We start from the raw sequence: 13,317 nt of genomic DNA on the forward strand, positions 1-13,317 counted from the left end.
AGCAAGGATATAAAAAATTAGTTAAGTTATTCAATTAATTCATTCCCCATTTCTGCATAGTTCAATCCTATTTCTTGTTAGGTTAAAGGGTGTTTTACAAATGAATTGATAAAGACAGTATATATAGTTTTCTCATAGAGTTTTTCTGTTATGTCATATTATATGTGAATAGAACTCATTATCTGTTTTGTTTGCATGATAATTATATTTTTTCTGTCCTGTGCATTCTTTTTGGTCTCTCCATTTCATAATACATGCTGTAAAAGCGCACATAAATAGGATAAACAAATTAAGCTGTTTAAATAAATTAATTTACTCTCCAGCTCTGTATTCAAAGCTTACATGTTCACTGGATTTCATTTTAATGAAACCCTTCTAAGAAAAATATATTGCATGCCAAGCAGTGAAATTATATATTAAATGAATGATTAGATATACTGTGTTTCAATTTGTACCAAATCTGTACACTGTGCATGCTTAAATCCGCTTAAATCTAAAGAAATAAATCTTCTACATTTGGAAAACATCTGAATTGTAATCCTCCTCTTGAATTCCCAGTTCATGGACATATAAACACAATCAAAGTCATAATAAGCCTAGAGCTAGGATGCAGTTAAACTATCCTCATCAATGTTTTTGACTTAAAAATCCTAGTCTATTAAAGTGGAATCCACTTAAATGTTTTGATGCATTGCTCTGAAAGGTCTTCTTCCACTCCATCAATAATTCCCATTGAATCCCTTTGCAATCACAATCTCAAGTTTAGCAAAGATTTATTATAAAGCTTACCTGGATCTATTGATTACTATTGATAGTTGTGTTGCTGTTTCATAGCATTCAACAATGCATTCAACAAAATAAATATTCATCTACCTATTGTGCATGAAGAGCAATGACTGCTGCTAAAGTGTGAGGAACATGATGCTCTCTTCAGAAAAATAAACGAACAAACACCTTTAAGACATTTGCATCAGGAAGCTTTCATATATGTTATTAAACATATTGTGTATTATTTCATTATTGAAAGCTTTTAAGGAGTTGAATGTATACAGCTTCTTTGTTAGTTTCATTAGAAACCAGGATTTCAATTGAAAAAAGAAAGAAACAAACAAACAAACAAAAAGTTTAACATTTTCAGGCCCCCCTTTAGATTTCCATTATAAGAATTACTTATTTTTATCAGTATTTGACCAAAACAACCTAATTCACATCTATTCTAGCAATGACAGAGTCTTGGGAGTTATTAGCACTAAACAGAAAACTGCAGGGGAAGACAGATAATTTTCTGTGAAGGACTATTCTGAACTCATCTCTCTTTGTTCATTGTATCTGTCAAAGTTCTTTGTAAATATTGGATGTATCTCCCTGCAACAGTTTTCACACAGCAGTTCAAAGAATCACAGTCCTCATGCTCTAACTTTCAAAATCAAGAGACATCTTGAAGCATATTTTAGCTCCTCCCAGCTATGCTTTCCTCTTGATAGAGAAATGTGGGTGGGCATTTTTCCCCCTCTTTGAAGTAGTTACGAAGCCAAAAATGAAAAACAATGTAAGAATAAATGTGGTTCATTCCAGGTTTGTGCTTCACAGTCTTAGCGGACATTTGGCTTTTAAGTTTAACAAGACAATATGAATAGCAAGTAAGTGCAAGTGTCAGATTCTGCACCTGGGAAAGGGCAGTCCTGGATCTTTGCACAGGGTATGAGAGGGTAGATAGCAGCCCCATGGAGAGGGATCTGTGGGTTTTTGTTGATGGGAATTTGATTATGAGTCAACAGAGTGCCCTGGAAGCCAAAAGAGCCAACCATATCCTGGGGTGCATCAAGCACACCATTCCAAGGTCAAGGGAAGCAGTTGTCCCACTCTACTCTGCACTGGTGCAGTCTCACCTGAAGTACTGTGTGCAATTTTGTGTGCCACAATATAAGAAAAACATTAAACTATTAGAAAACCCCAAAGGCGGGCTATGAAGATGGTGAAGGGCCTAGAGGGCAAGACTTATGAGAAGTGGCTGACATCACTTGGTTTGTTCAGCCTAGAGAAGAGGAGTTTTTGTCTATGTGAACAATCCAAACAGAAATTAGGATACACACCTATGTTAGACAATCATCTCAATAGCTTGTATGATAAACTATAGCATCACTGTCCTTGCTTCTAGGAGCTGAATTGTGTGTCACTGCTTCTGAGCACTGATTAAAATGGTATAATACAGTCAGTAAGTAGATACAACTTGTTCCCATGTATTTAATACTTGCAAATAGGTATGACTAGGAATGGAATTTATAGCCCAAACCCCAAAGTACACTGAATAATATTTGATTACAAATATGTACAGAAATAAAATTAAGGCTACAAAGGTGGTGAAGGGGAAGACATATGAGGAGCGGCTATCATAACTTGGTTTGTTCAGCCTAGAGGAGAGGAGACTGAGGGGCCTACATGGCAGCCTACATCGTCCTCACAATGAGAGCGGAGGGGGAAGGTGCTGATCTCTTTTCTCTGGCAACAGGACCTGAAGGAAAGAAGCCATGTCACGGTAGGTTCAGGTTGAATATTAGAAAAATATTCTTCATCGAGAGGGCACTGGAACAGGCTTCCTAGGGCAGTGGTCATAGCACCGAGCCTGCTGGAGTTCAAGATGCATTTGGACAACACTTTCAGACATAGGGTCAAAAGCACGCTGATTCGAGTGACTAAAAATAAAAAACAAAAAAAAAAATAAGGTGCTTTATTTTTATAAGTAATCTGGAAGGCGGTTTAAAATCCTGATCAGATGAGAGAAACTTTAATGCTGAATAGTAAAATCTATTCTAGATCCAGAGTCCTAAAATTGTTAAGTTTCCTTTGATAATACTCTGCAAATCCTGGACACTTCAATGGAGGCAAAAAAAATAGGTTGTGACCTAGGAGGTAGATACAGTTTAGGAAAATTATGTTTGGAAGCCACAAAGCTTTAGTTTTAACATGCCTTTTTTTGAACTTATTTTTCATGGGGTATAGGAACGTGTTCCAGACAGTCCTTCTCCTGCTCCTTCTCTTGAAGAGGGTCGAAGACCTGGCAGCCACCCATCCTCTCATCGAAGCAGCAGTGTGTCCAGCTCTCCTGCACGGACTGAGAGCTCTTCAGACAGAATCCGTAGGTCACATTATTCTCCTTGTCACCACTTTAAATTTGATTAGGGGCAGATGGTTTTTCTAGTCAAAATGCCCTCGTCTTAAATAGATCTCATAGGTATCATGTTCAGAAGTTCATCTGCAATAACTATCTCCCAACATAATATTCCCCAGTTTACAGTATCATAATACCTGATGCTACAGTAACAGTTACTGATATAAACTGCCATCATGTCATATTAGACATAAAGATTTGAGCTATGAAATACAGAATTGCAACCAGGAAGCAATTTGCTGGATTAGTTTTTAGAACTGAACATATAGTGTAAAACTTTTTTTTTAAAGAAATTGAGTTTTATTTAATTTGTTTACTCTAGTTTGATTTCTAAATCGAATCTGACTTCATAAGCAACATTTTACATCATAAAATTGCTTGGAAAAGAGAAGAATTAGTTTAAATCAATTAAAATATGTGTACTTTATAAACTCCTTAAATGTAAAAAATTGTGATGGTGAGACGATACAGGGAGTATTATCATCTCATATCTCACAAGGGGCGGAGTGAAATTAAACCATGGTGTCTCAGAGTAATACTATTTTTATCAAGGCTCTGTGTAAATGATGTAAATTATGTGACAAAGACTCTGGGTTCTATAATCCAGACTGGAAACTGATGGCTTAAATGCCTATTATTTTATGGATATTAACTTAAATTTATGTTGCACTTGTCCTTTTCTTTTATTATTGCTCCATTGCAGATTTTTATGCTTTTAAGGCATATTTCCACGGTGGAATTTGTCAGTAGGTGGAACTGGAGTATTTGGCATATAAATAGAAGGCTATGAAATAACTATGAATTATGTAGTTGTGTTGGTTAGATGCAGATGTGCAGTTTTCAGACTGTTTCCATTCAGGCTCTCTGCACACTCAGGAAGCTGGCTCTTCACTGACTTTCAGATGAAAGATATGTTCTTACTATGTGATGAAAAATGATTTACCAAAAGGAAACAAATGAGGCCTGTCCATGACAAGCTGAGAATTTTGTTTTCTTATCACTTGGATGACTGAGAGTACAGATCAGACTGGCATCCCATATAATACGACCTATCTATTTCTCCAGGTTTTTATGAATTTATAGGTAAAGTGCTAAAAAAAAACACAAAAAAACACACAACAAAAGATGGATTTTTATTTTTTTAATTGTCATCTATTTTTGCTTTATTAAATACCTTTTTCATTTTCCCTTAAATAAAAGAAGTAAAACAAGTAAATAAAACAGAGAATTCCTTATTTTTGCTAAGGAATGTCACTTTTTTTTTTTTTTTTTAAGAGGTAGCTTTCTACTTTAACTTTCTCTGTTTACCTACCAGCAGATAACAGTGGGAGCTCTGCACTTTTTTTCTTCCAATGAGATGATCATAACAGGGTCCCTTAAATAATCATTTCAGTAGCTTACTTATCTAAAAAACAACCCTTTTCTCTCTTATCTGACCTGTTAACATAACAACTGATTCTTATGTGCATCTGCTTTTGTGGTGCCAGCAAGATTAAGGCGACTACTACAGAAATACGGGTTATGAAAAAATGGTCTACTGAAGATGGTGTAAGTCTCTCGTAAACACAATTTTTAGGGATATAACATTGGGATATAGACTACCATATACGGTTTCCAAGTTGTGTTTGAATCATAAAGCTCTGTTTACGAACAGTTGGAAAGAGCTTTTCTAGATGTTTTATTGGCAAACTTGATGTTATACAGCATATTTCTGAAAAATAATAATTTCTTACCTGGAAGGTCACAATGCTTAATTTAAGGAAGTGAGGGAGCGTATTTTGGAAAAGATAACACGTAAAACAAAATAAAAATAACCAAAATAATGAATGTCTCACTTAGAACCTTCTATTCTTTTCCAGATTGTTTCATTTTGCATTTCATTTCTTGTTAAATAAGAAAATGTTTGCAAGTATCCAACTGGGTCCAAAGTTACTGATCTTTTTAAAATGAACTGTTTTTAGGAAGGCATATCGAAGCTCCCTCATTGTGTGGGTACTGACAGCACTAACTAAGTAACTGCATGATTATTAGGATTCATGTATAATTAAAAGGAAGAATATATAAAATAAGTACAAAATTGTATTGTTAAAATGATGGTTGATTTTATTTCTGCCTGTTCTTGTGTCTAGCAGCTGTCCATCAGAATGGCCTATCTATGAACCAAATGCTGATGGGTTTGTCACCAAATGTCCTTCCTGGACCTAAGGAGGGTGATCTGGCTGGTCATGATGTGGGACATGAGTCAAAAAGAATACACATTGAGAAAGGTAATATGAATACGAGTACTTTATTGTTTCACTGTAAAATGTATTGTTTCAAAAGTTAAATAATAATTGTGATTTCCTTTAATACTGTGATTGTTTCAGAAATTCAGTTATAACAGGATTATAGCTTCCCAGATTCTTCTACTTTGTGGTGCTTGACTTTAATGAACAATATTTATCTGAGGGAGGAATTTCATAAATATTACGAAGAAAGATGAGTGAAAAACAGTTTTATATTACTATCGTGTCTCTGGCCCTTCTACAACCCTGTTTAGGTATTAAGTTTCTGTCTTCATCCAGTTGACTTTAATGACCTACTTCCCAAAGGGACAGAGCACCGTGAAAATTAGTCCATGTGTGCAAAAAAGAAAAAGGCTAATACCAAGCCATTAAACTAGGGAATTACGTAAAATGAGGCTGGTATACATTACATAATGGGATTTAAATTTAATTGAGTATATGACCAAAGTGTTTGATCTAGGTGAATAGTCCACGTGCAGTTATACTGATTTTGACACCATTTCATCTCTGTTGGTGTTCAAAGTTAAGTTCCTGTACAGGGTTCTTACAGGGGTTTTGGAGGGGCAGTAGAATTTTGAAAGGTATATTTCATGCATTATGTTTCCTTAATATATACAAATTTAAAACATTTTTATAGAGAAGGAACATTTTGGTGGAGTGGTGGTTAAAAATATGAAATATACTTTGAAAAGATATTTTGGGACTTACCAGGAAAAAAAAAAAGTATTTATTTGAGCACAGTGAGAGAAAAATCAAAAGGTACACTAGCCAGATATTAAAACAACTTGGAAAAAATGTCTACAGTGGCAAAGATTTCAGAATAAGACTTTTGTGCCATATCTTGCGTTTTATCAACTATTATACTTTCTCTGCTTTGTGTTTGAACAGTGAGATATGAAAAAAAATAAAATCTGGACACTTCTATTCTGGACAGGTGTCATTTTTAATAGGATTAACCCCCCAAATTAATGGAAACTTTTTAATAAACCCTTTAGTTTGGTTCATTGCACACACAACCTTCTTAAGCTTATACTGTGCCCTCATTCAGCCCCTACAAATTGTATCCCTGCTGTGAAATATGATGTGATCAAACAGGTTTGTTTTGAATTTCCATAAATGATTTTATTTCACCTTTGGAAGTTGCTCACTTAAGTGTAATCAGACGGGTAAATCTTGCAAACAGAAATACATATTAAGAATTGTTACTATTTTTATATGTCATTCAGTTTTTTTGTTTTTTTTTTTAAAGGCTTTGTTTTTAATGGTCTTCTAGATATCCAATCTGTTGCCAGTTCTTTTTTTTTTGTTTCCCAAGATAATTTTTTTTTTTTTTTCCCTCAGTAAAAGTGCTGAGAATTCTTTTTGTCCTTAGGTCAAACCTTCTATTTTCTGTTCCCTCCCCACTCCCCCCTCCCTTTGTTCCAGCCTACTGAATTAATGGTAAATATTCATGGGCTATCTAGATTGATAGGGTATACTAAATTAAAAATTGTTTTCTGTCATGACTACATTTATCATGTCTTTCATACCAGTTCTGTAACTTTAATATCGCACTAATCTGTATTAAAACAAGTGATTTAGTTTATAGATATTTGTAGAGATAGTAATTACCTACTTCTGTCACTGTGAGCTTGCAGTCGGATTTCCAGATTGTTCTGAGTAAGTACCACAAGACCTTAAACATCATTGTGTTTTCTTCTAAACATTTGTTGGCACAAATGTATCAGCTGCAGGTATAAAATGGCCTTTAATTGAACCTGTGAGAACTTGAGAAATCCTTCCTAGCAGAATGGTCCTATCTTTTCTCTTCTTGTTCCCTCTTCCATCAAAGAAATTAGAAGACCAAAAATCTCTAAAGTATTTTGAACTCAGGGAAAATGTATTTGTTGTCAATAGAGAATTTAAAGGGAGAAAAAATTTATAAAAGAGACATCTGATCAACATACCAGAATTTATGTTGAGTCAGAGGGGCTAATCATCTTTCTCACCAGATCTATGAATTGTGTAAGTTTTCAAAGATCATATGTAATTCTATTAAAAAAAATCATCCAGATTTATTGCCAGTGGCAAAAATGAGTTTAGTTTTTTTTCAGCTTCCATTGCAACCAGTTTATTGTTATCCTACCAAGAACCTAGTTAGGTTCTATGGATCTGATTTACTGCCTAATAAACTGGAAAATTTGCAATGGGCTCTGGGTCAGTATTTGTTGCAGAAAAACAGGAAGAGTTTCTGTTCTCAAAGACGACATGTAAACTGTGGATTCTGGGAACATATTCCATCTGCTGACTCCAGTTATGCAACTTGGCCATGTCCAGCTTCATGCTGGGGCAAGACCCAGCAAGACACATCTAAAGTTTTACCCATTCTCTGGGTTCCATGAGAAAAAAAGAAAAAAAATTAGACTTGTTGGGAGTTATGTTGTGTTTCAGCCAGGTTCCCAGTCTGAACTATGGGGGACAGCAGGAGATATTGCAGAGCACTTCCACCTCACAATTAATATAGAATTCAAGATGTTATTACCTAAAAATATATATATCCAAAATAGTCAATTACCCTGGACTTCCAGTAGTCTTTTTTTTTGATTATTAAAGCATAACAGATTTTCAAAATTTACTGTAAGCAGGGTGTAGAACTGCAAATGACCCTGGGAAGAAGGAGGAAAGTTAAGTATGTGATGTTAGTTCAAGTACTTGATGACCATCATCAAAACCAAGTATCTAATTTTGTAACCTACAATTATGGATTATTCAGTGATGCATATTTGTTTTTACTAGGTATGATCTTGCAAAAAAAGGACTTACATGAAGCATAAGCATTGTATTAGAAAAGATCCATCCAGTTCGTTACCTTAAAATTAAGAGACTGAGTCTTTTCGGGTACAGTAAAAGTTTCTATGACCCTAAGATTATGCTCTAGATAAATCCCTCAATTTCTGCTGACATATAGTATTACTTAGTTCTTAGGTAGATTTTAGTTATTACTACAAAGACTACAAAAGTTAACCACCTACCCCTGACCTCCTTAAGGTTAGAGGTGTGATTCCTAATTCCTTATAGATAGAAAAGAGAATTGAAGCTGTGACACATTTCCTGGGCAGTATCCCTAATCACTATGCATTATGTTGGAAAAGGAAGTATAATTTAACATCATAGCTTTGCCTTTATGACCCCAGGCTCTGGTCTTAGGGAATCTGCAAGGTGGAATTCATAGCTCAGTCCACTTCCCAGAGTCTATATGCTATCTCCAGGTAGCTGCAAAATATTTTGTATTGACTTAGACAGACCACAGTTCTACTTGTTAACTTCATTAGGTCCCGCTTTGTAGTAGCTGGCTTGGATACTGTTAAGGGATGTTGTAGGCAGTGGCAGATTATATCACCCCCTAACAAGTACGTGTCTAGCAGTACCTACCCTATGCCATATGTAACCTCCATTTCACATCTGCCCAAGATTTCTTTCTGGGGGACAAACACTTAAAAGTTACTTTCTTTAACACCGAATTTAGATGCCTAAGTCTTTTATTGAATCTGGCCCTAGGGCATCAGATTAGAATTTTCTGTCTGCATCAATTTATATATTTTTAGATTGACACCAACAGCAAATGAAGCCTGAATGTCATGCTTACATTTTAAATTGAATATGTTATTTGAGGTGCTACGGGAAGGACACTCTGTTGAAAATGTACATGCAGTTTTCTATAACAAAAAATAAAATATTCACCATGTTCACAAAAGAAGCTAAATTATTTCTTTCAAAAAACCTTTTTAACTTTGATATAAATCGAAATTTCTTAGGCAATTTTCAGATAATCAACAATAACTGCTTCTTGACTACTATGATAGCAGCAATTAAGGTATAACTCTATCAAATCCACATATTAAAAAGTCCCAGTATTTCTTTCTATTTTTATGTCCCTCTCTACAGAGATATGAGCAATCTTAGTCCTCTGACTACTATCCTATAAAATAAAATATTCAAATTCCAAAATATCCTCAGTGTGAAATAGAAAATAATTTAAATATTGCATTTTAATTTAAGAATTATACTTTACTGTTAGCGGTCAAGCATCAAAAAAGGAATTAATAATAATATGTCATCCTATATACAGACATTCAGTCTGTATTTCCAGCAGTAAACTTATATATATATATAGTAAATATGCATCATACCATGATAAATATAGAAACACACATGATAATATTTTTAGAAGTATGAGAAACTCAGGAACTTGTAACATCATCTAATATTCTCTTCTACCTGACCTGTCCTCAAGCAAAATCAGCAAGCAAATACTCCAGAACTTTGTGTAAAATATGTTTCTGCTCAGTGTTATGATTTTAGCTAGTTCTCTAAAAAAGTCCCGTTTCAAAGGCAGTTGTCAGCAGTTGACCTAAAAGGGAATTTTCATTCTCAGCTTTGCTGCCCGGTTACTGCTTGTGTATACATACTTTATTTGTTCATTTTTATTTTTGTATACATTCACACACAGAGAGATATTTATACAATATATATATATATTTCTAAAACAGTTTTTATACATTATGTATTTTTCTGAATATTGCATTTTTAATGGAAATAGAAGGGTGTTAACAGACCTTGATGGGTATCTATCTGCAAATATATTTTTAATTGACATGTTTCAGTTCTGCATTCTCACTCTACTTCTTAACACATTGAGTTCAGGCTGTATATCGTCTAGCACATTGTGAAATCAATCTTGATTTGAGCTTTCAATATTTCTCAGACCCTAAACACAGTACATATAGTCAAATTTGTAGCATGAGAGATAATACAGAGATCCATAAAATAAAAGGTTAGAGAAAGCCAGTATCACTGAAATAACCTTTAGACACTGGTTTTTGGTACGTCTCTACCTTCAGCCCAAGAGGCTTAAAAATTCTTAAAGTACATTAAAAGCTATTACAGTTAATGGACGACAAAGGTGAAAAATGAAATTGCAATTTTTTTCTTAATGGGTTGTTATTTACTAAGAAGCCTTTTTTTTTTTTTTTTTTTTTTTCTCACAGAAATCTCAGAAACCTTTCACATTACTGAATAAAATAGTTTGTATATGTACGAAGGAGTGTAAAGGTGGTTCAAAATTCTGAAAGTTCTTTTTAGCAATGTAGCAAATAAGAATATTTCACAAAGAGACATTCACTGAGCCATCCTCCAACCAGGAAGTTCTTCTGCAGGCTTGTTTGCTATTAAGAACCTTTATTCTGCTAGGGTAGCAGTAGTTTTCACACAATGTATGAGAGATATGTTGACAGGTTTTCACTTGACTGATAAATGCACATCTATTCCAAGACATCCCAGGCAAATTGAACTCATTGCAGTTTTGCATCCCAATTACATGTGTATACCAGTTAATCTGTGTTTATGTGACTCAAATGCATCCTGGACATATCAGACTTTACGAATATACTCAAGTTTGTTACATGTGCACAAAAGACCCGATTTATTCCAAATTATTAAAAAAAAATGGTGTATATGCAATTCCTTTGTGCTTTGTGCCCCACAAAGTTTCCCCAAAGTACTTTCCTCCCTGTTTTTTGTGTCTTTTATTTCTTTTCAATAGTAATTATTTGCCTGTGTTGTAATACATAGTCTTTATAAACTTTGATGGCCTTTTATTACATATAAAGTACAGGGGAGATAAAAGCCCCTTTGAAAACATGTATGTATTCATTTTGATTTCTTTTTTAAAATGAGTTGTTAAACAGAAGATGTAGTGGTAATTGATAAGATCTTAGAAAGGATTTTTTTTTTTTTTCTCATGCTGCCACATTAATTTTTAAATCATTAGTTCCCTTTGTGTTTGCTGCTAGGAAAGTCATATTATAGGAAATTAAGTCAATGAATTTATAGGTGTTCATTCTATGTGTGCATATATACCACAGTATTGAATTTGACCAGACAAATATGATTCTGTTTCTCCAAAGTAGCTATTTTTAGTTTTACATTTTACTATACAAAACAGTGCATTTGCAAAAGAAGAAAAAATAAAAAACACATGATGTGTCTAGCTGTTCAAGAAATTAATTCTAAAGAAATTATTAAACACACAATTATTATGTGAATTTAAAGGGATATAGAGTCATATATATATTGTTCCTAAAAATGTACATAAGTACATTTTAATAAGCACATTTCCATTTTAATTGAAAAACAACAACAAAAACAAAAACACACACACACACACACACAAAAAAACCACAAAACAAAACACATTCATCTCCTAGGCCTTAGTTGTGTCGCTTTATACGTGTGGTTAGTGTTATAAGAAAGACAGCTTACAGCAAAATTTAAAGTGTCTTCCACTTGAGACTGCTTACAGTAACTAAGTGCTAATAACATGCCCTGCAATTAGTTTTCTTTAAGTTTTTCCTAAATTGTTCAAATGCAAAGTACCAAAAAACACTTGTGAAAAGCCTGAAGATCTGTAGCCTAGACATCGATAGTATTTCCTTGAAAACAGCATGAGTAACTTTAATAAAATTTTCTTTTCTTTTTTTATCAATTTCATGTTATTTCCTTTTTTTTTTAAAGTAACTCCACATTGTTATTATTTTTTTTTCATATTTTTGTTCTAAGTAGTAACATGATGATTGCATATTCTGTTAACATTACATGTAATGTATAATCACAATAAATTCTCAAAGATACTTTTTTCCCTGAGTACAGAAGGTTTGGGATTTTCCTCTGATACGGACCAATACTGTCATAGTTCAGAGAAAAACAGTTTTGATTTGTTCCTTCCTTTCAACTTTCTTTTGTTGAAAAAGCTTCTGCACTGTGAAGATGTATCTAATATCTTGATGATTTTTCTTTATGCTATTTAGGAAGCTACTTTGCAAAACTAATCACTGATTTTCTGCCTCTGAACAGGTTTGTCTTTGTGTTTGAAAAGGTTGTTTAGGTTCCCAATGGACAGAGAGAGGAAAACCTTCCTTTATGCCTGATTCTCCTTCCTTTGGTTTTAGAGATCAGTAATATCTCTAAGCTGTCTTGCAAGCTATCACTATACATTAGACTAATTCACAGTGATTCTTTACAATTTTGGAGAAAATCATGTATTCTTGGCCAAAAAATTCCCAAGTAGACTAGCTATAATTAAGAGATGAACTTGATCTTCTACAAGCTATATTTGTCAGAAGTCTTTCAAAAGAAGTTAACAGAACAACCAGCATAATATATAACAGAAGGTGACACCATAATGGGGAAGAGGATGGTGAAAGCCATTTGGTGCAGAGAAAGAGAAGCTATGTCTGAAAGAGCTTGGAAGCTCCAGATTAATCACTGACAGGCAACTAGCTACACTTTAAGTTTGTGATCAAAGACACATAGTTTCAGGGACTAAGTTGTTACAGAGTTATGGAAGGTTTTTCATCTTTTCTTATGTTTTCGTGACAACATAAGAACCCATATAGTATATCATAAATAAGAGACAACATATACATACAACATATCAATACATATAAATACAACATATCAATACATATAAATACAACATATAATACATATATATACAACATATCATAAATACGGTATTTAATATGCTTATTGAATTTCAGTATATGCATATTTGCTGATCCGTATGCATAGACTTTAATGGAAATACAAGACAACAGAAAAATAATGCATATTTACATGTGAATCTTACATGTTTTCCATCCAAGAAGAAGTAGCACAAGTTACAAAGTATGACAAGAAAACAGCAACTACAAATGTGATTTACTGCCTTAATTCACCATACCCATCTAACTTCCAAATTCAGTCTCTGACGAAATATGCATCCAAACTTTGAAGAAAACGGAAGTCTTTATTTGACTTCTTAGTCTCTTTCACTGATTTACTATC

General features: G+C 33.7%; 1 protein-coding gene across 12 annotated transcripts in view; it reads left to right on the plus strand.

Moving 5' to 3' along the window:
• Nucleotides 1–13,317, plus strand: part of DACH1 (dachshund family transcription factor 1) — a 384,976-nt gene that overhangs the window by 270,265 nt on the left and 101,394 nt on the right. For 8 of the 12 annotated variants that reach the window (XM_083842839.1, XM_083842837.1, XM_083842836.1 and 5 more), the window contains 2 exons: nt 3,001–3,136; nt 5,299–5,436. In XM_083842839.1, the coding sequence (XP_083698965.1) occupies nt 3,001–3,136; nt 5,299–5,436 (274 nt within the window). The remainder of the gene's footprint in view (nt 1–3,000; nt 3,137–5,298; nt 5,437–13,317) is intronic. The other 4 variants (XM_083842834.1, XM_083842838.1, XM_083842841.1 and 1 more) reach the window with 1 other exon arrangement.

Source organism: Anser anser, assembly GCF_964211835.1.
Source record: "Anser anser genome assembly, chromosome: 1".
NCBI classification, from domain to species: domain Eukaryota; kingdom Metazoa; phylum Chordata; class Aves; order Anseriformes; family Anatidae; genus Anser; species Anser anser.